The sequence below is a fragment of the Dendronephthya gigantea genome, unplaced genomic scaffold, assembly GCF_004324835.1.
Source record: "Dendronephthya gigantea isolate DGI-Jeju-01 unplaced genomic scaffold, DenGig_1.0 000150F, whole genome shotgun sequence".
NCBI classification, from domain to species: domain Eukaryota; kingdom Metazoa; phylum Cnidaria; class Anthozoa; order Malacalcyonacea; family Nephtheidae; genus Dendronephthya; species Dendronephthya gigantea.
This window is the reverse complement of record NW_021163160.1, coordinates 186,751-212,651: the sequence shown is the minus strand read 5'-3', so window position 1 is coordinate 212,651 and position 25,901 is coordinate 186,751. Positions and strand designations below refer to the sequence as shown.

The following is a 25,901-nucleotide window of genomic DNA, read 5'->3' as shown; positions in this document are numbered from 1 at the left end:
AGTATAATTATATATGTGTAATAATGTGTGTCCTCAAGGCACGCCATGAAATATGGAATAAACTACACTCTTCTACAAGCATTATTTTATCGTGTGATTGTTTTTATCGCTGAATGACGATGCAGATAAATCATATTACATGCGCCGGTGGATGAACTTTAAGCATTTTTCTGTCGACGCCAACCGTAGTGGCGTGACTGGCGTCACGAAAGTCTCCCCCTCCCCATTCAAATCGCTCACTGCCCAGAAAAATCCTATTTTGGCATCTGAACCGGTATGGAGAAGAGCGAAAGGCACCTGATTGGTCCCAATTTGACCTTATATGTTTTGCTGTGTATCTATGGTCGTAATTGACGTCATGAAGAACGTCATGTGTTTGTTCTTCAGTCATTTAGCATTCCCTTTTGCTTTTCTTCAATTATTCAACCGACAGTTGTTTGCGTGTCAACGGATTGCCAAAACTATTTTATACCTATTTTATATTTTATAAAAATTTATAAAAAAATTTATACCCGTTCCAAATCTGTCGGGTTATGGTGTAAAGCGGCAGTAACGTCATAGACTATGTAAAGTGTAGACGGTCCAAGTTTTGCAAACGCCTTACGCCTACGCCTCCCTCTGTTGCTCGAATCATTAAGTAACGACTATCCATGGAAACTATGACAATATGTACATGTTTTTTATATAACATCTGAAAACGTAAAGGAAACATAATGAATTGCAGATCGCGTACAAAGTACTAATGTTTCATGAACAACGAACAGGAATAACGTAATACACATTTATTGTATTATTAAAACCGTGCGTCTCCATATTTTATACAGTATTTAGGTATTTACTGTTTTTGCTATAAACAATACTAACACTACGTGGGCTCGCGTGTACCGGGGGGTGAGTTCGGCACTTATATAGTGCCCTGGCACAGGCCCTGGGCTCAACAAGAGCTAGCGCAGCCAGTCACGTGACTTTAGTTTTGGCGGGAATTTGTATATCCTTTTCCCACGAATTTGAGAAGGATTCAAGGTATGCAAATTTATTTGTATTTTTTCAATTGTTTTTTATACAAATTTGTTTCGCTTTTTCTTTTCAAGTAATCGTTTCAGTATATTATACCTTAATTTTATACATTCTGTTTAATTAGGATGGTTTTAGTGTTATATTCGGAACAAAATCATTTTGTAAACAAAGGATCTTTTCATTTATAAATTTTATTATTGTTGTTTCATATTTAAAAATCTTGTCAAATGCTTTATATGCCTTACTCAGAGGGAATTCAAAGACAGTAAAATAAAATATGCCTTCTTCAGGCAATAAACTCATTTTATGACAAGTACTGAGCTTATATCTGAAGCTAGGAGTTTTTAGCTAGGTTGCATGTCCTGAACCAAAGGTTTTCTTTGGTTGTTATAACTGGTAGAATTTGCCCAGCATTCTAGTACTTATAGAAAAGTACTATAGCACATTATATATAACCTGAATTATTCATTATGACCCCCATTATATGGCAGCCAATTTAATGTGCATGTAATTATTATAAATCCTTGTAATTATTGTATTCTCTTGTGCTGTTTATTATAGGGCTCTTTCTAAATAAGTACAACCAGTTGTACTACAAATTTTACCCCTTGAAAAATTTGCTTAGAATCTACTTATCTCCAGCCAGATCCTGGATACATTATAATCTTGATTGCATACCTGGATATACCTGGAGCCAGTATAAGAATAATTTTTCACTGACAAACTTCTGCTATGAATACTGTACATATGTTTCATCCCAAATCCCAAAAGAGTATACATTCATAAAAATTCTATGCATCTTGCATTTAATTTCCAGTGTACATATGCAATGAGTTGTGATTCGATCCCCAGGTGCCTTAGAGAATTCCTTGTACATTTGTAACCCTAGCAACAAAAAGGAATTTTGTACGTTTAGACCATATAATCAGCAAATTTGTTTATAATACCTATAGTAAGGATTTACCAGTAAAATTAATGAGTAAATCAGGACATACCAGTAAATCATTGAACAAGTGACTTGGCTGAAAAGTATATGAGGCCCCACTTTAGGATAATATTATACATTTATGCAGGGGCCAGGAAAGATTGTTAAGGGGAGGGGGTATATATATTCATGTTAATTAACAGACATACTATAATTTAACCCTTTAATCAAATTAAAATTAAAAGAAACTAAGACACTACACTTTGCATAGTTAAATCCTATAGTCAACTCAGAAATACATAACTCTGATTTGCCAATTCTGTCCCTAACTATACAGTTAAAAGTTAATTAGTCTTTTATACAACTGGCCCTGAACAATTAATATATGAATATTTTACCCCCTCTTACTGTAATGATCTTCTGCGGCCCCAACATTTATGGATAAACTGAAAAATGTACTTGTATTTTGCATGGTGAGTTCACAAAATTTTACTTAATTATTATTCCGTTCCTGGAACACTAAATGTGTTTATTATATATGCAGAGCTAGATTTTTTATCTTTAACCGAGGCCTTTCGCCCGGATTAAGTTACCTTAATTTGTTTCTTTATAGTCAAACTGATGCATCATCTAGACATGATCATGATAAATGCATAGGGATAAGAGTAATTTTTAATTTTATTCTGCACCAAATACATCCCTATATAACCCAGCTGCATATGTGCTGAAGCAAAGCCTTTATTGCTGGACACTATGAATACTGCATGTGCAAATAATTTAGATCCACTGATTTGACAACTAAGCAGTTAAAAGAGAAATTCTTAATAGGTAAAATTTTCAAACACTCAGTTAAAATGTTCTGTTAATTAACAATTAAGTTTTATAGGACCAATATTTTGCCCATATGTTATTTTATCAAAAAATGTGACAATCTGGACTGTCTACCGATATTCCGTCACAGTGCTGTTACAGACACATGATATACAAATATCAGGGTCCGGTTGTTCGAAAGGTGTGGAGCTTAAACAGTGTATGGATAAGCCAATTAATGTTTACAAATTACTCATACGTACATCTTGTGAATGACTGAACAGGTGTTGAAAGAACTTTTGATAAGGGGGGAGGAGGGTGGTGGCTGCGTCTATTCGGAAAAAGGTCATGGTGAGATCCTGCAGCACCTTAATTTCCCCCCATATATGTTTCAGTTTAATGCCTGTTCACTTTCAGTGACACAAACTAGCACAGTACTGGGCCACCCCCGGTTTCGATGGGCAGCTGAACCTGCATCTTTTCATTCTTTTGCACTAAATAATATGTACTTTCATTGAAAATGAAACTGTTTAGCTTGAAATATTTTAGCTAGCTCAGTTATTCAAATAATGGATATCAAAATTGTTTTAAATTTTAAACCTATCCGCAGTTCCAGTTAGACGCCCTTCAGACAAATGGCCCTGTACATCACTATTAATCAGTATTGTCCTTCAGGTCATTGCTCCGAGGCGTACTGGTTTTTAGTGACTCATAGGCTATATACTGTATAGTTTTACCGATAAATATTTCGTTCAGGTTTTGAGTTTCTATGGATGATCATGACGAAAGAATGGAGGCTGATACAGCTGCATTGGATGATTTAAAATTATTGATTGAGAGTATTAAATACCGACACGAAGATTTAGAATTTCAGGAGCAAGCTCTGAAGACCATGGCATCTATATTTCGGACCAGTGGTAAGATTGCTACATTTGCAGTGCATTTTTTAGTTGTCTTTTTATTTAGACGTGCAATAGCCAGATATGCATGAAATATTTACAAGAAAGCATACGTGGTATTTTTTTAAGTATCGTGTAGAAATATAGATGGTAGGTCTAGCAGATCTTTGTTGCGAAAATCAGGCGTGACGTCTCTCTTGGAATGTGGCAGTGATCTAGATGCTCACGTGTTAATGCTATTGGCACGGCCACCTCCTGCTATTTCTCAGAATTCCTTGATTGTTATATGGCGTTCTATACTTCTATTTGGTCTGGATCGGGCCATTTTTGTTTGACTCATAGCATTCCTGTAGGCATAATGCTCCACCGTCCAGGTTTCTACACTCCTACTTACGTTGTTATTTTTGAAGTTCAAATTATTATTTACAAATTTCCTTTAGCAAGACCTCCGGCCGATAGTCAAAAAAACGCAGTGCTTTCCCGAAGTGTCAGTAACTATGTGATATATTTGTTGTTATATCTAGTGTCAAAATGAAAATAAACCAAAGAAGAGCTAATTCCTAGACCTGTATAGATTAGAATATGAAACAATATAAAGTTAACTTCAAAAACTCTCCTGTGATTTCCATAGTCGTGTTGCTAGGGAAAGCATAGCAACAGGCATGAAATTTCATAATTTGCCCTAGGGAAAATTATGAAATTTGATTTGCGACACTAGGTATATAACAATAGAATGAAATTTGAATTGCGACACTAGGTATATAACAATAGAATGTAATGGCTATAGTTTGCTGATTTGGTTCTTTCTAGACAATACATCGAGCTTCTTGGTTCATACAAATGGCTTAGAACACATCTTAAAGATACTGATATCCCCTGACGACCAACCAAACTCGCTTAGAGAGGCTTCTCTACATGCAATGTGCGCCGCTTGTGAAAATAATGGTAATAACATATGCTGTCCATGTTAAACGTGCAATAGTTTTGAGACTAAGGACATTGTTATGTAGTTCTTGCATGTACCGTATTAGCTTCGGCCTATAATATTATAATAATCTGACAATGGTTATATGGTTTTCCTAGGATTATTGAGGGTCTGGTAATGATTAATATAAAAGATAGTATTAGTGTCAGGGGAGGCTTTAGTTAGGGATTGTTAAGATCAACTTTGTTAATAGATTCAGGTTTTAATATGAAAATTGACCCAGGGAACTATTCGAATCCCTCTCTTTTCTCTAAAGGGTTAGGTGAAAGAGCTTACGGGGTCAAAATATGAAAGCAATGAATTACCTAAATTCTTTCATAAATTATTGTGTATAAATCAGGTGAATTAATATTGTGATGGTGCTGCTCTGAGTTACAAACAGGTCAAGCTCAAAATTACTTTGATTGTCGAGGTTTTCATTCAGGAATATTCGCGTTTCATCACTGTTCTTGTAATTTCAGCTAGCGTCCGACAAGTATTGTGCACCCAAAAGATCTTTTGTGTACTGAAGAAATTTTTGTTGATGAAATCGTCGATAAGATTGCAAACACTCTCTAGTTACTTACTGATTTGTCTAATTAAAAACAACGGTAGGCCTAAGTAGAATGTTGATGGTGATTTATGGCAACACGAAGTAAGATCAAATGCGGTAGAATTCTCATCAGTCGTATACCAATACTTCTTCAATTCTTTTTTCTATTTCAGAGAAAGGGCAGAATCTGGCGAGGCAGACAAAATGCGTTGAAACATTACGTTACCTTTTCAAGTAAGCTTTATTCCCATATAGCTATACTCTGTAGAAACAGATTGTTAACACAACTTTTAGCAAATTAGTGATTTATGCAGCGAACTAGAAAACATGCATGCAGAAACCCCGCGCCTCGGTAAAACGATAACATGAAAGAAAGTAGTCATAGCAACTAGCAACAGCCGTATATTTTCCAATGAACTCTAATACAAGTGGAACGATAACTCAGGGAGGGGGGAGGGGGTTCAAGCCGACTTTGTGCTCAGTTTGCAAGTAGACCCACTCTTTTGTGAAAAATAAACATTTTTAAATCGATGAAGTTTTCATGATATTAAATCTTGCGCTAGCTTGGTAAAATAGACGTAAACCCGAGGTATCGCGACTGAATTTCCCAAATATGTAATCAGATTTGAAAAAAATGCTGCTGTTACGAAATCAGATTGAAGCAAACACAAAAATGACAGAAAATCCGCGCGTTTTTTCGAATTTTTTTTTGAAAGTTTGAGATACATCTAGATCTTCAAACTACCAAAATAATGTACATAGATTGTTCCTAAAAACACTTACTCTCTTAGTTTGGGGAAAATTGGGCCCTTGTGGAGAGAGAAAAACGAGGTTTAAAAACAAGAGCATCTTATCACCGAGGCGCAACTAGGTCCAGGTTGTATATAAAGCAAAGATTGGTGGCAAATTAGTTCAAGCGATCAACTACGAAGCAAGATGATTTAGGGTCCTCTCTACAATAATTTGGCCTAAATTTTGCACGTTTACAATTTTTCATACGCTTTAATATACGTTCATTTAAAAGAACAGCGAACCTAAAACAGAATTATAGCTACATATTAACAAAGCGTACGTATTTTTAAAAAGTATAGATATTAGAAATGTTAACAAACCGTTTGTCCACGGGCTTGACTTTCACTATATATAAGTATTTCAAGAACAATTGACTGTGATTTTTTCCAGGGATGTTCGTTCTCCATCGCATTCTCCACGCCTTCCGAATAGACTAGCGGAATACCTTTCATCAAATTGCCAAGAAAATGAAGCTCTGATGAACCTCTGGCAAACAGCAACACATGCCTTGTCTGTTTGTGTTTATAACCCACAAAACAGTATGCATTTAATTTCTACTGTTTTTGTTTTGCTGCGATTTTTTGTGCAATTTTCTTATTTTTATATGCAAAATATGCAGGTGAATGAGCGTATACTTTTCGGATGTGCAAATAGGGAGACATATATAGCTACCTCTTGTCACAAAAATGAATTTTAAAGTTTTATTCGATGAGGAAATCTTTTGATGTGGAAAATACTTCCAATTATCATCGAATGGTTGCAGTTTTATTTATTTTATAACACATTTTTTTTTAATTGAAGATGGCAACCAATTTCTATGTTCGTCAGCGTTTCCTGCTGCTGTGGCTTATCTAAGGAATTCCGATTATCCACGTATACAAACCAGTACCCTCACATTTCTAACAAATTGTTTAGTAAATAATAGTAAGTATAAAAATTCAAAAGTCCTGTAGTCTTAAATATTAATTGCACTTGTGAAGTCGTTGTACTTTTTTGTCTAATTATTCCCAATGCTCGCCATTTTTTAAATAAATCCCCCCTTTCTTCTCAAGTTGGTCTCATATAGAGTCATAATTTAAACCAGTTCAGTGTTGCCTTGAAAAACGCTCTCCTTTAGGTCGTTGTAAAGTCAATTTTCGTCTGGTAGGAGGTATAAGGGTATTATATGATATATTTCGAGAAGACCTGCTTGCTGGTGGCCAAATACCTTCCACTGTTCTTCAGATCTTGATATTGACAATAGATGCAGCTGTGCGTGACAATGGTACGCTAAAATTTATTTCATGAATATACATATACTCGTCATACTGCATCGACGTGATAGTAGCTATCAATTACTTCATTTACATATTTTTTTTATCAGACTGATCAGGGGCGTAACTAGAACAATAATTGCGTTAGACTATCTAACGGAACCAATATTGTAGAATGCCCCTTTCGGATACTGTTGGTAATGGATTTTTTCGGTTAGAGTGCAATAATTGTTACTTAAGAGAAGGTGCAATTTTTTTATACCTTGATAGACATGTGTCGCGACAGTATAGCGGAAATGGAAATTGTTCCCCTCCTTTTGCAATCACTTCAGCTTTGTTTTGCATCTCCCAAGTTTAAAATACAGTGTTTGATAACACTTTCTGCGTGTATTGAAGGATGTGGTAAGTGGATTTAGATTTTAGAATGGAAGTCTGGTGCGTCCAAAAACCAAGACCCAGTGTCCAGATTAGTGCACCACTGACCAGCATCGATCAAGCACGTGCAAGAATGTTCGGTTTGATATAGCTGCAGAATCTTTCCACTGCTAAGTCCACCGTTAAGTCGTATATGTAGGCATATAAAACTCCCGTCAGGTAAAACCAAATTTTCCATCAGCTAAAAGCCCTAGAAAATTTTATACTGTAAGCAGTGTGTCATAGTACTGCTGAAATAAACTGAGCATGCAAAAAAAGCAGAGCCCCAAGACGACTCTTTAATAAGTGTAAACCAAGTGTACCGTAGAAAACGTTTTTATTACTGCGAAAACAGTTGTATCGTGACTCTCGATAAACAAAACGTTAGGTTGAATTTTAAATTTTCTGTTCCGCGAATCAAGTTAATATGGGCAGAGCTTTTTCACACCGATTGTGATTGGTGGACTAAAAAATTCCGCCCCCCACTTTAATTTAATTGACCGAACAGAAAATCCTACCGAACATTTTGAAAAGTCGAAAGTCGCGTTACAACGGTTTTCGTAGTAAAGATGTTGGCACGTTTCTTTCCAGACTCAAGTTGCAAACAGTTTTTAACGAATGATGGGATGCCTACGGTAGTGAAGGTGTTAGCCGAAAATCAGGTAGGTTGCGTGTAGCAAGGACTGTTGCCAAATGTTGATTGTCACCCTGGATACTTAATTAATTTTGTTGACCATGTTGTATTTGAGTCCCTTCAAATTTTAAAGAATTGCGAGGAGTTACAAAAGTCCGCTGTATGTGTTTTGCAAACGTACTTAGAGCAAACCAGTAAGTCTTTTAAACGCACCTGTTTTCTGATAATAAAAATTTTTAATCACATCTGTTTTTAACAATTTGTGCTTAGGTTAAGGAATTGGTGCATTATTAAGTGTCCCATTCATTTCTTCAGAAATAACGATTCCGGAGTGTATGGATGACGTCTTAACAAAATTGCAGATAGCGCCAGATAATAAGCTTCAAGTGGAAAGTATGCTGTCGTATTTAATCTTCTGTGACAATGTTGGAAAAGCTGTTGTGACCAGGGCACATTTTATGCAATATTTTTCTTTCTTGCTAAAAGGAAAACAGAATATAGCAGGTGAAGTACATGTTACAAATGTGGAGAATGGGAGTAGTAATGGTTGTGAAAGTAATGTTTTCATAGAAAACATAGACAAAATGCCAACTGGACAAACTGATATGATAGTTAATCGAATTCAAGATTTAACGAATGAAGTCCGTTCTTTGAAAGAACTCTGTGCATTTACAGTGGTGAGCAGAATATTGCAATTAACTACAAAATACTTTTTTAGATTAATTTAGCATTGTTTCTATAGCTTAGTAATACACGATAAGTGTGCTTTTAACTGTAGCTGGACATGAGATCATTGAAGGTTTTTAGTTTCATATTAACCTTGTAGGAACAAAAGTCAGTCAGTGACAATCGAATTGATCGTTTAATGGATATGATGAACACTACAACGCGTTCTGGCGTAATTTTTTCGAATAAAGACGTTGACAGCAATAAAGTAGATACTTCAGTTAGCGAGACAGGTGCCACATGTGATGAGATGAAAAAGAAATTAGATTCCACAGATAGTAATTCAATAGACGACAGTCCTTGCAATCAGATTGTGAGTGAAGATATGCAGGGCGAAAAAATTCAGAATGGTGATGTTGTAGGATTGTCAGAACAAAGCGAAGCCTCCATGGCCAGTGAATCACCTTTGCCTCACCCGATTGGAAATTCGATCAAAGCAGGTCCTGTAACTGATTCGAATGAGCAAATACCCATTCAGTCAAATACGTTTGATTGTACAGTTGACCATAATCAGGATTATCCAATAGTGGAGGATTTGAAAACTAACCCTGACCCAAATTCCGAAATTATACCCAGTCAAAAGGAATTGGATGTAGATACAATTAGATCTTCATCTGACGTCTGTTCTGAAACCTGTAAATGTAATGGTGATAGCAATTGCGAAAAAGTTGCAAACATTCGTTGTGGTGAAACTCCAAAAAATCAGAAGACAGGTGAGTTATCAACATCCCTCCAAGAACGATGTTATGCTCTTTTGTGTTCTGGAAATATATTTATTTTGGTGCGCCCATCACGCGTACAAAATTAAATTAGTGTGGCTACTTAATAAAATCATTTAAACATCAGAATCTACGTTTAAATCTTTCTCGGATTTTTTTCAAAGAAAAAAAAAATTTTTATGGAAAAATATAACCCCATGATTTTCCTGCTTTGCTCTTAGAAACCTAATAAGGAAAAAAGGCCAATTAACTCTCTAGTGAATCTAGCATAAAAACTGCCAAATCGTTTTTTCTCTCAATTCATCCAATGTAAACAGCGCTGTTCATTATTATTTCAAATATAGAAATGATCAACAGCAGAGCTAGCAAGAGGCCGTTCATAACAACGGCCAACGAGAAAAGAAACAACGAAAAAGGTTTAAAACGACGGCTTCGAATGTCAGAATCTGATCATGAAGATTCTCCTTCCCCTGGTCAAGAAATTCCTTCTGAGTCTCCAGTTGATAAGTCTGTCGATGTTGATATACCAGTACATGACGTGATATTGAAAGCACCTTTCCCACCCAGGAAAAAAAGAAAGGAGCCTTTGTTGTTTGAACGCAACAAAAAAGGGGTAAATTTAATGAATTAATACGATCTCTTCTCCTTAACGGTATTAATAAATGCCACTTTCTTGTTGCAATTATTCTTTTAGATGTTTTTATTGGCCTTAAAGCTATTAAAAACCCTGTAATTATATAGACCCAGTGATAGCATTATAGGTCAAAAAATAAGCGAACTATTGAAGTATGCCACACGTGAAATTGATTTTGTTCTTGTACCCTGGGCCCTGATGATAAGCTTGAAAATGTTTGCGCGATACCTAAAGACGCCCTACTTTAAAAGGAATGCTTGAGGCAACACTCTACTGATAGTTTTGCTGCATAATATTTTAACAATTCTAAAATTGAGTTAAATATGAATTTGTGTGAAAATCACCGTTAAGGGATAATTTCTAGGCGTTAATAATCTTATTGTTAGTTATTTTTATTCCACAGTTTCCCTGATTTTGATACATTCACACCTTTAAATTCCATTTCCATTTTTTCGCATGATCAGTACATCTTCGTTCTTATTATTTTGGTTTCTGCAGAATTGAAGTAAAAAAGGTTATTGTTATTTCAGATCTGCCGTAAATGTCTGGGATGTCGCGTGGACTTCGCTAAAGTAAACAGCCGTAATTATCTGAGTAGTATACGACGTAGCATCAACACGTGTACTGAACATCGTTTGTTTTTTATGGAAGTGGTATCTGCTCTTCAAAGATACAAAAAATTTAAAGAAACAAAAAAACGGTCACCAGATTTCGACTTCGTGTCGTCTCCAAAGGTTAACGTGCGCTGTGAAGGCTTCCCCAGAGAGGTAGGATATGACGCAGCTATTCGTTAGACATGTGAGTAAGAAGCATACGTTTGAGTGCACTACTGTATGATTGTTTAGGTATTTTTGCGCGCAGTGCCAGATTTTGGGTTAGGTAGAATAAATTCAAATTAATTTTAACTTCAAAATGCTTTAATTGCAACGTTATAGGTTGTATTTTGGAAAAATTTGTATTTGGTATTCGAGTATGAAATCAATGGCAGATGTATTTTTTAGATAGCAAAGAGGGTAAAACCCGATGAACAAAGGAACAGTTCAAGGCCCACCAAAAAACCTTTTACTGCACGCGAAATTGAAATTCTCAAAGAAGGTTGGTAGTCGTTGCAATGTTTACGCTGATGAACAGACAGTGGGAAACAGCCCCCAGCTGCTTTTTCCAATTTATTGGCCTACCTTTTTTAAATAATTTATGTCCATTGCTTTATATATATGTCCATCGTTAACAGGCGTGGACAAATACGGGCCGAGATTCAATATCATTGAGAAATATTGCGAGTTTAGTACGAAAAGGTCTGCAAAAACGTTGAAACAGAAATACACAAGTTTAATGCAGGTAAGTTTTATTTCTGGGGACAGTTGTTCAAAACACAGCTAACCTAACCCAGGATATGCAAATCTTTACATTCAATTTTCGCAATTTGTCTAATTTATTGTGAACAGACGTGTTCATATGCTCCCATCCCATTTGCAAATTTCAACACGATTAAGAAGCAAAACTAACTTGTAGGGTGCTTTTCAGAGCGTTTGTAGTAATTTTATTTTTTCTCGACGTAATAGTTTATTATCTTTCATCACTGTTTCATGTTGTTCATGAGTGTTTTCACAGCTAAACATTGTGAATTTACTAAATCTGTGTGTGTTTTCCAGGCTACTTGCTATAAGCCAAAGAAACGATGTCCGTTCACTCTCCAAGAAGAGGAAAACCTCAAGGAAGGCGTTTCTAAATATGGCTTTCAATGGAAAAAGATTTTGAATCATTACAGTTTTATGCCGCAAAGGACTCCGCAAAACCTGAAAGACAAATGGCGAAATATGTTAAAATGAGGATAAAATATTTCCTAGGATTTCGGGAGAAGCTGTTTTTTTTTTTGCAATTTCGCTTCCATGCTAATGTTATGACTATGATTTGAAATTATTTATATAAGTTGCCTGCTATAGCTGGTGAATTTAAATATTGAAAATTTTCAACGCTCAAATCTCCAAACTGAATGCTGTATACGGTTAAAAAATGTTGGTATCTATATACTCTATTAATACAAGTTTAGAATAGTTTAAGGTTGACTGTGTGCTAATACGTCGAATTATATAAAATGTTTTTGCTAAATTCGCTCATTATGTTAACGAATACTATTGGTATATACCTATAGTGCTTTCCTATTGGACAAGAGGTCCACGCGTAGAGGGCTTCAAATCTAAATGATTAGGCGTGATCAACACGAGCTGGCTTCAGGCTTCAGTGATTTTCCCTAGGACAAATTATAAAATTTGATGCGCATTCCTATGCTTTCCCTTGGGAAATCACAGGAAAGTGGCGAACATTTATATTTTTCGGAATAAAGAATTTTTCAACTGTTTTTGAAGTTAACTTTATATTGTTTCATATTTTAATCTATACAAGCACTGTTTATAGGAATTGGCTCTTCTCTGGCCTCCGGTTTATTTTTATTTAGCACAAAACACACTGTTTCCCTCAGCGTTTGGAAATAACTGTTAAGTAATTCAAATTACACAAAGCCAAAGGCTTGGAACTTGGGAGGCCTGTTTTGATTATGCAAGCAAACGGAGGAAGAAATATAATATTATGGGCCCACCCTGAACTTCTAGAGTTCGGTTTCCCGATCCTTCTTATCTTCTCTGTTTGTTGGTAGTACGTTCAAACGCGGGGCTCGGCGGTTTTATTGGAAGTTGGTTATCATGTGACGGGATGCGCATCTTTTTTCTTTTCTTATTTCTAGTTCGGAGCGTTTATTCGTAAGCAAGAGCTGAGGATTGGCAAGCCATACCATTTGTTTTCCCGTTTCGACCGAAGTATGTGAAGCATAATTCATGAGCGAGGAAAATTGTTATTTTTTACAAATAAAGATAACAAGATTCCAACAACTTAATTGACGTGAGGAAAATGTAATGCCTACCGATACGTTTATTATTTTACCGATATACATATACAATTCGTATTTATTGCTGCCGAGCAAGGTAGCAGTCCCTATTTGTGTAGTAGGGGAAGCAAATTTACGAAATAGCGCACTGCATTGTGGTAAAAGATCTCCTACCACAATGCAATGCGGTCGGTATACCATAAAACGACTCCATGCTTTATACGGTCAGTGTTTCAAATTCAAAGTGTTTTTGGAAGGCAGACACTGAGTTAGCCGTGAGATTGTGCTCGCATGACGCATCACTGTTGTATAAACGGACACCAAAAGCGACGTGGTGAACCATACCGTTACTTGGCAATTGGAGTCTTGTGCTTTTGGTCTTTTACAAATACTTGTGCGTTTGGAATTTGAACTTTAATCTATTGTGATTTTAAGGTGTCGTATAACATTTGACTGTCTCTTGTTTTATAGCTTTGTCATTTCGATTTTTTTAAAAGGTTTGAAACATATTTTCTTTTACTTTTATCATTGGGGTAAACCTGTGTGGCGTAACTAAAGCATGTATAAGTATTTAACTTTTAAGTTAGTTCTTTGATTGTTTTATTTAAGGGGCTAAAGCCTCAGGGTTTTAGTTTCACAAATACCTCGCGCATTTGGAATTTGACCTTTGATCTATTGTAATTTGAAGTGTCGTATAACATTTGACTATAATTTGCGTAACCATGGTATGAATTTTTAACAAGCAAGCATTTTGCGCATGCTATTAAGAGTATAGGCAGCACTACTGCCTTTAGGTAACCTAGTATATAATATTTTTATTGTGCGACTATTAGTATTAGGCCCCGAAGCCTGTCCTATCGAATACCTGATGAGTGATGTGTGTAAATAAGTTCAGTGATTTTCTTCTGTTTGAAATAAAATGTTGAACAGAAATCCTTCGTTATTCTGTGCATGGTATGACTCACCCGCAAAATGGCGGATCATGCCAGGGGGGTGCACATGTTGTACCCCTGAGTGGCCATTCTGTCATTCGTTATTCTGTTGTCATGTGTGCTCAAGTCGACTGTAAATCCAGTGTAAAAATGTAATCCAACCTCATGCAGAACGCTATTTTGGGAAAATAGATATATACAACCAATTAACAAGCCCCATTTCAAAAGAAATACCAAATTCAAGCTCGATAAAAAAGTTAACTTTATAATAACATATTTCTCTGCTGCATGCATGTGCTAGGCTAGACAGAAGTTACGGTTGATCACAATAGAGGATCATTTCATTAGTTTCGTCCTCCTACACAATTAATAAATGTTATAGTGGCTTTACAAGGATGATGTTTACGAAATATGACACCATCTAACATGCGACGTTATCATCCCTAATTGCCAGCGAAATTGGATCTCGAAAACGTACTTGATTTGATAAAAGTTAAACGGTTCAGCTAGCAGGACTTTATGGTTCTGTGGCAATCGGTGCACACACATCTAGAAATATTTGAACACATCAGCACCTTGACATGATGTTCACAACTGATTACCACTAAATGAAAACCAGGCTATATTTGTTTGAACTTTCCTTGTTAATTGTTATTTGCACTGAAATCGCGATGTCTATATGCATGCATGTGTCGGTTTATTTGTAATCATGATATGTTTTGCTAACAACTAGTTCACAAAAAAGTTGTTAATGACTAGCTAATCATAAATATATAGAAAAAAGTTCAATCGCTTGGCTCCAGAGAGAAGAGGATTTGGTTTTCGAGCAATATATATGTTTCTTGTCATCTCTGTGAAGTTTCATCACATGCATGCGCTAGCTACTATAGCGCAGTGAACTCTATGCTATAGCGATTTTCTAAAATAAACATCCCCGCGTTCAATATGATAAATTATGAGTCAAAAGAAGAAGAGGGGAACATATTATCTAAAAAACCACATGTACAACGAAACGCAATTCTTAAATTATTCAGTATTATGATTAGGTAAAGCTACAGCTGTCATATATGCTTCCATGTCTATTTCAGTGAAAGAACATTCTATTTTTCGCCTCGTGAAAATATTCCTACAATTGTATATATCATACACATTCGTTATTAGTCTAATAATTAATAACATTAATAATTATGATCAATTCTACAACACTCTGCTACAGCATTAAACTGTCATTACTCAGTGAAATAATGTTTTCTAGGCCTGTGTTGTAAATTACCAACAATCCTGCGTGGAATGCTGTTCTAAAAATCAGCCTGCCGGAGTTTCATCTCACTTTTTGTCATAGATAGTCGATTGTTGTTCCAGTTGTACCATGTCATTCCACCTGAAGATATACCTGCCCTAGGAAATAAACCGTTGAGATTGGAGTTTCCGCATGTGTTGTCATGGTTACTGTACCACCATGCACCAGTGTGGAGCACAGCACAGTTGAATTCACTCGACATGTCGTTATCTCTATCCTTGGTACTGAATTTTGCCCCGTTATTATCAACCAACGAATCTCCAGCATTTTCTGAAATTAAATTATATTAATTTTCAGTTCGTATTTACTATAGCAGAAAAGACCTTCACCGCGTACAAATGCAAACAACGGTACAAACATGTTCCGTGTAACATGAGAATATTAAATTTAACTATTCTTTTAGGCCTTAGGGCTGCTTTCCATGCAGTTACGCGTTTTTTATACGCAGGTACACGCACGGAAATTTTTAAATGCTCCTAAATGTTTTTTATTTAACACCAAGGTCTGCAGATGCACACTAAAATATGCGGAAAACTAAGTTCTTTAGATTTATTTACTTAGTTTTTTCAAAGATAACAACGTGTATATGAATTTAGACTTTAAGTCCGCATGAAAACGCGTAACTGGAAAGCAGCCTTTACTTTGCGCACGTTTTCTTGGATATGAGCTAAAGTAATCGTATTTTCATTGAGTTGCAGGAAAATGGTGTCAATTTTTGACACATGGGAAATTGGTATGTAAAGGTTGCATTCCACTGTCGCTTTTTTTGCACGTAATCTATTTAATCGTTGATTTCGTAATTTTTAACTTTTACGTGCGTGTACGTACGCGACGGTGGAAAACAACCCTAAATTTACGGCAGGCTAGAGTCGGCCAGACTTTTACTATTACATATATCAGTTACTAGTGCAAGTTCACCTCCCAGGCAAAAAATTACAAGGCTCATTAAACGCAATTCCACTTTTTTATCATGCTTTATAAAATAAGCCATTAATTCTCCACTATTCGGTTTGCTTTGTCATCGTAACTAGAACTAGGAAGATGCTAAGCATCATGGGGCGAGCCTAAGCAAGAACAATGAAAGCGGGGTAAAACATGTGATTTCATTTTGTTTTCCACGTGAAAACGTGAAGGAGGCTGATTTGCTAAAAGTTTTGGATATCATGATGGATTACATAGTAACTACATACCTTTTGGAGCACATTTTACTCCAGCATCTTCAGAATGACGACAGTTGTGGACTCCCCAGCCCCTATAGGAACAACTGGCCAGATTTTTCTCATTCCCAGAACAACGAACATCGTCTAACCATATCTGCCTTGAACCAGAAGGGACAAGATTTCCCTGAAGGGCTGCAAGGGCTTGCTGATAACCAAGTTGACGACACACAACTTCAGCATCCTTGATATCCCATTCGTCGTCACAGATTGTTCCCCATGTTCCGTTATGAAATACCTCCACACGACCAATACCCATGGAACTTAATGGCCCTTGCAGCCTCACTGTTTCATCTAAAATTATGGCAATGTTCCTGAGGGTTATTACCAACAGTTCACTAAACCAACATATAGTAAATTTAGGACCTAAATATCATTCCAAAGAGCAAAATAATTCTGTAGTAATTCCGGGCAAATTTAAGAATTAATTTTATCTGCTTTAGAATTATTGAATAGGATTCATTCAAAATGCTTTTACAGACTTTGACATGCCTTTATTAACGTGTCCATTAAACTGCAGTGCGTAAACAATTATTAAACATTCAGTGTTTCCTGAGTTTTTCCTCATTGAACTAGCTCTTGACCAAAACAAGCGAGCAGAAAAAAGGTAATTGCAATGATTTTGTTGCAAGGAATGTTGGGTTATCAAATTCACCTTTTTCAGAACAATTTACCCCAGCATCATTAGAATGTTGACAATTATGGCTTCCCCAGTTCTTAGAAGGACAATTAGTTAGTTCTTGTTCATTCCCAGTGCAATGAACGTCGTCTAACCATATCGGTCCAGTGCCAGAGGGAACATACTTTCCTTGCAGGACTTCGTTAGCTTTTTGATAACCAAGTTGACGACACACAACTTCAGCATCTTTAATATCCCAGTTATCGTCACAGATTGTTCCCCATTTTCCGTTACGGAATACTTCCACACGACCTGTACCATTTGATCTTAATGGCCCCCGCAACCTGATAGTTGGTCCTGAAAATGAGGATGCGATAATTATAAAACGGCTGACTTTTTAAGACGACGATAAAATTTATCATCTTCTCAATTATGGCTGGCAAATTAAAATTCAGCCTAAATTTTCGCCTGCCATTTTAGCCATTACTAGTAAAATACAAAATATTTTTGACCAGCTTTTTGATACATTATATGATTGCAAGAACCCATGCATGCAACAGACCCTCAGTTTAATACTATACACAGGGTTGACTCCACACTCAAATTATGAAATGACTGGAAAACCCAGTTGACTACAGTAGTATCCAGAAATAACCTAACAAATCACGGTTAATCTACGTTAAACCTCCGTCTTATCGCGGTTGAACCGAGCTCAGACCGAGGTCAAACCGTAGTGAGACGGAGGTTTAACACCTCGGCTTATATTAACTCGGTCTGACAGACATTTCTTAAGATTTTTTTGCCATCATTATTGTGCTGTCGATCTAAGCTCTTAATAAAATTTCGTTAGGAACCGAACTGCAAACGTATTCCTTTCATTTGCGGTCAACCGCGACCGAATTGCAACCGCAACTGCAGTGTCAGGGCAGTTTTCCACCGAGCGGAATTTTTCGAAACGAAATTTTTCCTTCAATTTTCTTTTTAATTTTGACCAATGAAGGGAATCCGCTACGGTCGAATTCTCACAATTGAAAAGAATATCAGACGAAAAATTCCGCCTAATTGAAATCGGCCTTAGGTTATTTCTGGACAGTAGCAACCTGTGTATTTACCCTCTGTGGAAAATCCACCAACGTGGAGTTTATAACCCTCTGATTCCTGACTCACAGAAAACATCGAATATTTTACAGAAGCTATCGCATCACCAGACTTCAGGATAATTCTTGATGTGTTTTGACCAGATTCTGTTAAACGATGTATTTTGTCTAAACCAAGCCAAAAATTCCCAGAGAGAGTGCCAAATCCTTTTTTATATTCTGACCAACCACGATAAAAATCCACACTTGCATCTTTCCTTCTCTGAATCACCGTCCATCTTCCTCCATTGGTTGTCATATCACACCAGACCTGAAAAGAACTCTTACCATCCGGATTGATTGTGTAAATTCCATCAAATCTCCTGCCAGACTTGTACCAATGTGCGCAACTTTTATCTGAAACTGCTGAATATTACAATAAACATAAAAAATTACTAGGAAATGTTTATGCCTGGTTAAAATTTACAATCTACAGCTGTAGTTGTTTTTCTGCTTCCTGTTAGCCTCAGGCTGGGTGATTACGAGCCTAAATAGTAGCTGAACGCAACGTTATATGTTTTTCTACTAAGCGCCTGGGTACAAGGCTGAAAATTGAAGGAAGCTGATTGATAAGATTTGGTTGCAAAAATATAAATGCCGATTACCAATGCAGTTCACTCCGGCATCCTCAGAATGACGACAGTTGTGGACTCCCCAGCCTCTATGGGAGCAACTGGCCAGATTTTGCTCGTTCCCAGAACAACGAACATTGTCTAACCATATCTGCCCTGAACCAGAAGGGACACGATATCCCTGAAGGGCCGCAAGGGCTTTCTTGTAACCAAGTTGACGACATACAACTTGAGCATCCTTGATATTCCATTGGTCGTCACAGATTGTTCCCCATGTTTCGTTATAGAATATCTCCACACGACCAATACCATTTGAACTTGAAGGCCCTTTTAACTGGATTAAAAAACCTGGAAATTATTAAAAGCGAATTATATTGTAAGCGACCAGTGGTGGTTCCAGAGTAAGTCGGATTAAATTACTACAGCTCGAACTTGCAACCATATTAATAGATTTTTTGTGAAGTTATTCTTGGAGATTATAGGAATTACACCCTGGCATAAAGGGAAGCTGGATAGATATCCATCTCAGGTGTAAAGTTTCCAAAGGCAGACCTCTTGCACTTTTGCTGGCAAATGTTTATTACGTGATATATTGTGTGATACTCTTCATGTGTTATTACGTCATTTTTTTTAAGACCTATGCCGTGTGACCTACTATCATTTTCAAAGGGCTTGGGACAGGTAACGAAATTACCGACTTAAAACACAAACCCAGATCCCCCGCGCCCCCTTTTAATGTTGTGTCCGAAGAAGACGGACATTTTGCTCCCAAACGTGTAACGATCATTGATTGGGGGGAGGGGGTGGGGGAGATGTATGGCAATGATCATATATAGTAGATTTTGTTTAAAAATAGTAATTACCCAACTACTTTTAAAAATGATTGTAAGTTCACTAATGTTTTGGCATTTACGGAGATGAAAATACATTTCAAAATAAATTAATTTATTTTTATCAATTAAACCCCCAAAATTACTACTAAAATTAAACGGCAGAAATAATGAAAAATCACAAGGAATGATGGCTTCTGTATGACGTCTGTATTTTGGGAAAATTTTGGGACACGAAGTTACATTTCTGATAATACGTATTCTGTGACGCGGGTAATTAGCAACTTTCTGATCGCATGGCAAAATACAAAATTAACTGTAATTTCGCAAGCATTTTTGTAAAAGTGCTTTGAAAACTTTATACAAAATAAAATGTGGAAAGATAGGATGAAACTGGGCGATAACTATAAAAACATACAATTCAAGGGTTTTGAAAAGGTAGGTGTCGGATTTATGATGTAAATTCCAACAGATTTCCTGGCAGACTTGTACCAATGTATGCAACTTTTATCTGAAACTGCTGAATATTACATTAAACATAAAAAAATTGCTAGGAAATGTTTATGCCTGGTTAAAATTTACAATCTACAGCTGTAGTTGTTTTGCTGCTTCCAGCTAGCCTCGGGCTCGGGGATTACGAGCCTAAATAGTACCTGAACGCAACGTTACATATTTTTCTACTAAAGCGCCTGGGCACAAGGCTGAAGATTGAAGGAAGCTGATTGATAAGAATAGGTGGCAAAAATGTAAATTCGGATTACCAAAGCAGTTCACTCCAGCATCTTCAAAATGATGACAGTCATGGACTCCCCAGCCTCTATGGGAACAACTGGCCAGATTTTTCTCATTCCCAGAACAACGAACATTGTCTAACCATATCTGCCCTGAACCAGAAGGAACAAGTTTTCCCTGAAGGGCCGCAAAGGCTTCCTGATAACCAAGTTGACGACACACAACTTTAGCATCCTTGATATCCCATTGGTCGTCACAGATTGTTCCCCATTTTCCGTTATGGAATATCTCCACACGACCAATACCATTTGAACTTGAAGGCCCTTTTAACTGGATTGATACACCTGGAAATTATTAAAACCGAATTCTAAGCGACCAGTGGCGGTTCCAGAGTAAGTTGGATTAAATTAATACAGCTCTAACTCGCAATCATATTTTTAAGAGATTTTTGTAAAGTTATTCCTGGAGATTATAGGAATTACACCCTGGGGCGTGTTGTTCAAAAGCAGGTTAGCTTAACCCCGGGTTTAAGGAAATCTTTACATCAATATTTCTAATCGCTTGTTCACAAAGTTGAATATCTTTTTCCATAAATATTTTGTGAACTGACAAAAGCCATATTTTGTAAAGGTTTTAAAATGAACAGCGGCTCAGAAGCACTTAAACCAAAACAGTGGTTAAAATTTATGCCAGGGTTAGCGCTAACCCAGCTTTGAACAACTGGCCCCTGGCATAAAGGGAAGCTGGATAGATATCCTTCTCAGCTGTAAAGTGTCCAAATGCAGACCTCTTGCACTTTTGCTGGCAAATGTTTATTACGTGATATATTGTGTGATATTCTTCATTTGTTATTACGTCATTGTTTTTATGACCTCTGCCGTGTGGCGTACAATCATTTGCAAAAGGGTTGCGACATGTAACAAAATTTCCGATTTAAAACACGAGCCCAGATCCCCCGCGCCCCCTTTTCAATGTTGTGTCCCAAATAGACGGATATTTTGTTGCAAACGTGTAACCATCATTGATTGGGGAGAGGGAAGTTGGGGGAGATGTATGGCAATGATCGTATTTAGTAGATTTAAGTTAATTAAGGATAGTAATTGCCCAACAACTTTTGATTACATGTCACACTTGTGACCAACCTCGTACCCAGGGTCTTTACTCTAATGTGATTTTGTAATCCCACGTTTGATTTCACACCAAATCCCACTCCACACAGTGCAATTACCCTTTTTATCAGTTAATTAATTAACTGATGAAGCCCCAGATTAACTAGCTCAAAGTATAATAAAATACAGTAGCGTTACTATGTTAATTAAAATGCTGTTAACCCACCTATAGTTACCACAATTGTTACATGGCATTCAATAACAAATGATTGGGTCTCGTTGCTGTATGTAGCTGTAGTTCTGTGTGTAATTTCCAAAAGCAAAATATCCACTGGTTGTGATCGGATTACCTGAACTTTGTATGGTTGGGCAATTTGGTTTAGGTTCTACCCAACTGACAAAGGCCCTTCCCCTATAGTCTACATATTCTTCCACTGTTTGGGGACATGGACATTCACAGGCTAAAAAAGGAAAACGTTTTTAAGCAGGAAGAAAAAAAACAACTAAGGATTCTGTATACAAAAAAAGCAACTGACATAATGACGTGTTTATTTTTTTACACCCCGGATCGGTACAAAGTTCTAAGGGCGCTTTCCTTTTATACGTTAAGAACGGCCAGAACGATCCAGTTGTATTTCAGTACAGAAGAATACTGGTATTTTAGAGTGTTTTAAAAAATCTGCATTCAGATTTCAAAGAAAATTAATCTTCAACTCTACCTTGTTGTTTCCTTACCTCTTGGGGCTGCTTTCCACTGCCGCGTTGATTTTTTACGCGAGGAAAAGTTTAAATGCCTCCACATTTTTATCATTTACCACGTGCGTCAACAAATTAAGTTCCTTAGACATGTATAAGGATTTAGACTTTTACATTCGTGTACGTGCGTATAAAAAACGCGACAGTAGAAAGCAGCCCTAACCTTAGCCCAGTTTATCTGCGTTACTAACCCCGGTTGTTAATAATGAAACCGGCTAAATACTCACGAACAACAGTAAAGTTGACAAAACATTTAAATTGAACCACTTTGCCACCACGTTTATACGAGTACGGGTAGGTAATCACGTGCTTTCCCACTGAGAAATTTGCAGGAGGTGTGAGATCAGGTGGATCAACCTGGCCTCTTTCGTAATCAGAACACGTGACGTCGGGTATTGTCCAATTAACCAATCCAGTGAGGGCTCCTGGTTTAGTATATGCAATGAACTCCTGTTCACTTATGCACCCACATCCTCCTAAGAAAAAGGGGAAATGGTTGTTTAAGAAGCTGTTACTCATTGCTAGAGACATAAATGGACAATCAGAATCGTGTATTTTGAAGCTAACCATAATTTAGCAACACGTGAGTTACTTGAACAAGGAGGAATTTCGTTTTAAACTAATCGTCATATTTGTTTAAATTTTTAGGTAATTAGGTAAGAAGGTATATATTGTACTTATCAAAATTTATACATTCTGATTGGATTATTGAAAATGAAAACAAACTTGCTGATTGGTCTAAAACGAAATCCCTCCTTGTTAGTTACTTGTCATTACGCTTATATATATTCCCTATAAAATCGTCAACGTTAAAAGTGATGAAATAGATTCTCAAAGTTTTGCATGTAATGTCGAATCAATAATTATGTACATTTCAAAACGCATAACAATTGAGGAATTGAGGCATTTGAGAAAATTATACGAACAATACAATAGAACACAATAGAATAAGCCAATAGCTCAGGGTAAAACCTATATATTAGAACTTTTTGTTTAATTCTCCGCGGGAAAATATTTTTTTATTCCGGCATCGCAGACTGACTGTAAATAACATGTACATAATTTATATCTATTCATCTGTTTTGAAAATGATGACCAGCAAAAATATTAAACGGCGGGTACAAGTTTTGGTCTAAAAAGTCGGTTTATAGCGAGTTTTTATTCGCTTACTTCGTAACTTTTTCATTTCTTAACTTTTAACATCATCTGCATACCTGAATGTGTGCACGAAGCATCGACAATTTTACTCACAACATTGTCAAAATTGTCCGAGAGTACTGAATTAAAGACTAGCTGTGGTGACGACCGATGCTTGATGTGAAGTTTCAAGTCTTTGATCTCGTCTCCAATGCTTCCAAGCAGGGCAATAATAGTGACATTTTTCTTTATTGTTGTCATAAACTCATCCTTAAATCTGCTTTGATTTTCCACCCTAGCGTCCGTTCCGTTGCTCAATAATAGCAACAAAATGACGTCGTCCACGTTAGGACGGGAAGTTTTGTTGATGCTGCCGTTGTTGAACACCTTAAATTGAAGATGAGAATTTGTCGTTTCATATTATTTTCTCTCTTCCTTTCATTGAGCGACCGAGCCTGAAAGGAGCAGGCATTCCAAACAAAAATAATTTATTATTCAACTTTAATTAATTGTTGACTACAATCAGTGAAAGTGTAATCGTATACTGATAAAAGTCTATGTTTGATGATTCAGTATTTTCTTCAAACGATTACTGATTCACATTTAATTTGGACCGTTTTTAGGCTAAAAGCAAGCAAATGCAGTAGTAGAGGGAAACTTTCAACAATTGATTACAGAAGAATATTGAGAAAATGACAGATATTCCAGGAGTTTCTGAGTACTTTTGCCAGTGGGTTTGACTTACATCAGTTACGTGCTCGATTTCATATGATTTTCTTATGATGGTCGTATTTCTGCTCGGATCAGTGCTATTTTCAAAACTATCCAACCACTTTATCAATTCAGTTTTATTCCTAAGTTCCCCTACTTTAAATAATTTTCTTCCTGTGTTGTAGCTTGTGACACTAATGAAACCAAGATGGGTTCCATGTTCCTCCACGCCCAGTTTCTTATTTCTGATAAAATTCTTCAAAAATCTTTTCACGTGCGGATTTAAGCCAAGAAAATTATAATTGTCCCATAGAACGAGAATATCTTTTTTGCAATCTGAAACTTTGTACAATGCACTTCATAAAATTCATAAAATGATATAGAATTTCGTTATGATATAGAACGTAATTCTTTAAAATTGAAGGCATCTTTGCCCCATTTGGCCCTGCTGATAAAATGAGAAGGGGAGGGGTAGGGCAGTTATATCGTCTTCCCTTTTCGGGCGTTCCTGATAGCAATAATAAGTAGCTAGTATAGTTCTATACCTCTTCTGTTAGCATAGTTCTTGACCATTTCTTTAAGCCCTAAGTATTAAGTGAAAAACGTTTATAATGTCGTTGCTTATAACTACTATGAAAATGAGATTTTCTATACAGCATGGTATACTAACATGCAGATACATTACATACACATGCATAGATGGATGACGCATGGCTGCAAAACTAAGTTCTTGCGATTTAAACACTCCTTTATTAACATATATAAGGATTTAGACCTTCACGTGTGTATGGAAAGCAACCCTAATTAAAACAAGCTAAGCGTGGCCATGTTGAACATTTTTGAACGATCCAATTCTTGAATGTGTTCCATACGTTTTGTTTGTTAATATTAACATGGCCAAGACATTGTCCCTTTCTCTGACTGCGCTTATACTCGTGCTTCATTTTATGTTACTGTGAGGGCTATATCGTGCAATCACACAAAATTTTATCATTGCGTCTCTGAAAGAAATCAACCTAAACAAACACTTGCCTTCATATTTACAGGAGCGAACATAAACCATAATATTGCATGATTTCTCCCGCCCTCCATACAGTTGAAATATATTCTTGATTTTATTAAAACCAACAGGAAAACTGTGCGGCGATCTTACGTCTGGCTCCATTTCCAGGCGACGGATTTGAAACTTGTGTCCACATGAAATATTTGGTTTCATCCACGATACTGGGTCCGACATGTTACCGTACGTAATACGGTCAATTTTTTTTTCGAGAACATCGCATGTGCATTTGCCTTCTAATAAAAAAAAGTCAATCAGGATTAAGAACGGCTTGGATAATAGGTTATTAAATGTTTTTGTTGTTTACTTGTTTTGTTACATTTAAAACAGCAAGAGGCAAAATATTTTTCCAGTAAAGCTTAGCAAGCTTCTGCCTGGCTGCGAAATATTTTGAAAAGGTGATCAATCAATCAATCAATCAATCAATCAATCAATCAATCAATCAATCAATCAATCAATCAATCAATCATCAATCAATCAATCAATCAATCAATCAATCAATCAATCAATCAATCAATCAATCAATCAATCATCAATCAATCAATCAATCAATCAATCAATCAATCAAT

The 25,901-nt window shown here is 36.4% G+C and overlaps 3 protein-coding genes across 4 annotated transcripts; 1 reads left to right on the top strand and 2 right to left on the bottom strand.

The window, feature by feature from the left end:
- Positions 1-979: 979 nt before the first annotated feature.
- Positions 980-12,169, top strand: LOC114537111. Of its 2 annotated transcripts, XM_028558247.1 has the most exons (19): positions 980-1,023; positions 3,509-3,669; positions 4,462-4,596; positions 5,098-5,226; positions 5,342-5,402; positions 6,351-6,499; positions 6,762-6,884; positions 7,078-7,224; positions 7,484-7,615; positions 8,219-8,289; positions 8,395-8,455; positions 8,577-8,654; positions 8,748-8,938; positions 9,088-9,700; positions 10,051-10,319; positions 10,871-11,107; positions 11,342-11,435; positions 11,572-11,678; positions 11,993-12,169. In XM_028558247.1, exons 2-19 carry the CDS (start codon positions 3,522-3,524, stop codon positions 12,167-12,169), a joined length of 2,922 nt encoding a protein of 973 aa, XP_028414048.1. In that variant the 5' UTR covers positions 980-1,023; positions 3,509-3,521. The 2 variants fall into 2 exon arrangements, with proteins under 2 accessions (XP_028414048.1, XP_028414047.1); XM_028558246.1 differs by having other exon boundaries at positions 8,577-8,938.
- A 4,272-nt stretch (positions 12,170-16,441) lies between these two features.
- On the bottom strand, positions 16,442-17,773 carry LOC114537121 (neurotrypsin-like). Its single transcript, XM_028558257.1, has 4 exons — positions 17,758-17,773; positions 17,326-17,646; positions 16,644-16,964; positions 16,442-16,517 (listed from the first exon to the last, which is right to left on the bottom strand). Exons 1-4 carry the CDS (start codon positions 17,771-17,773, stop codon positions 16,498-16,500), a joined length of 678 nt encoding a protein of 225 aa, XP_028414058.1. The 3' UTR covers positions 16,442-16,497.
- Positions 17,774-18,363: 590 nt separating this feature from the next.
- On the bottom strand, positions 18,364-24,842 carry LOC114537120 (deleted in malignant brain tumors 1 protein-like). Its single transcript, XM_028558256.1, has 9 exons — positions 24,818-24,842; positions 24,307-24,614; positions 23,639-23,948; positions 22,652-22,900; positions 22,019-22,129; positions 21,895-21,960; positions 20,589-20,903; positions 19,031-19,345; positions 18,364-18,791 (listed from the first exon to the last, which is right to left on the bottom strand). The coding sequence occupies exons 3-9, from the start codon at positions 23,820-23,822 to the stop codon at positions 18,364-18,366; spliced, it is 1,668 nt and encodes a 555-aa protein (XP_028414057.1). The 5' UTR covers positions 23,823-23,948; positions 24,307-24,614; positions 24,818-24,842.
- Between the last annotated feature and the right edge of the window lie 1,059 nt (positions 24,843-25,901).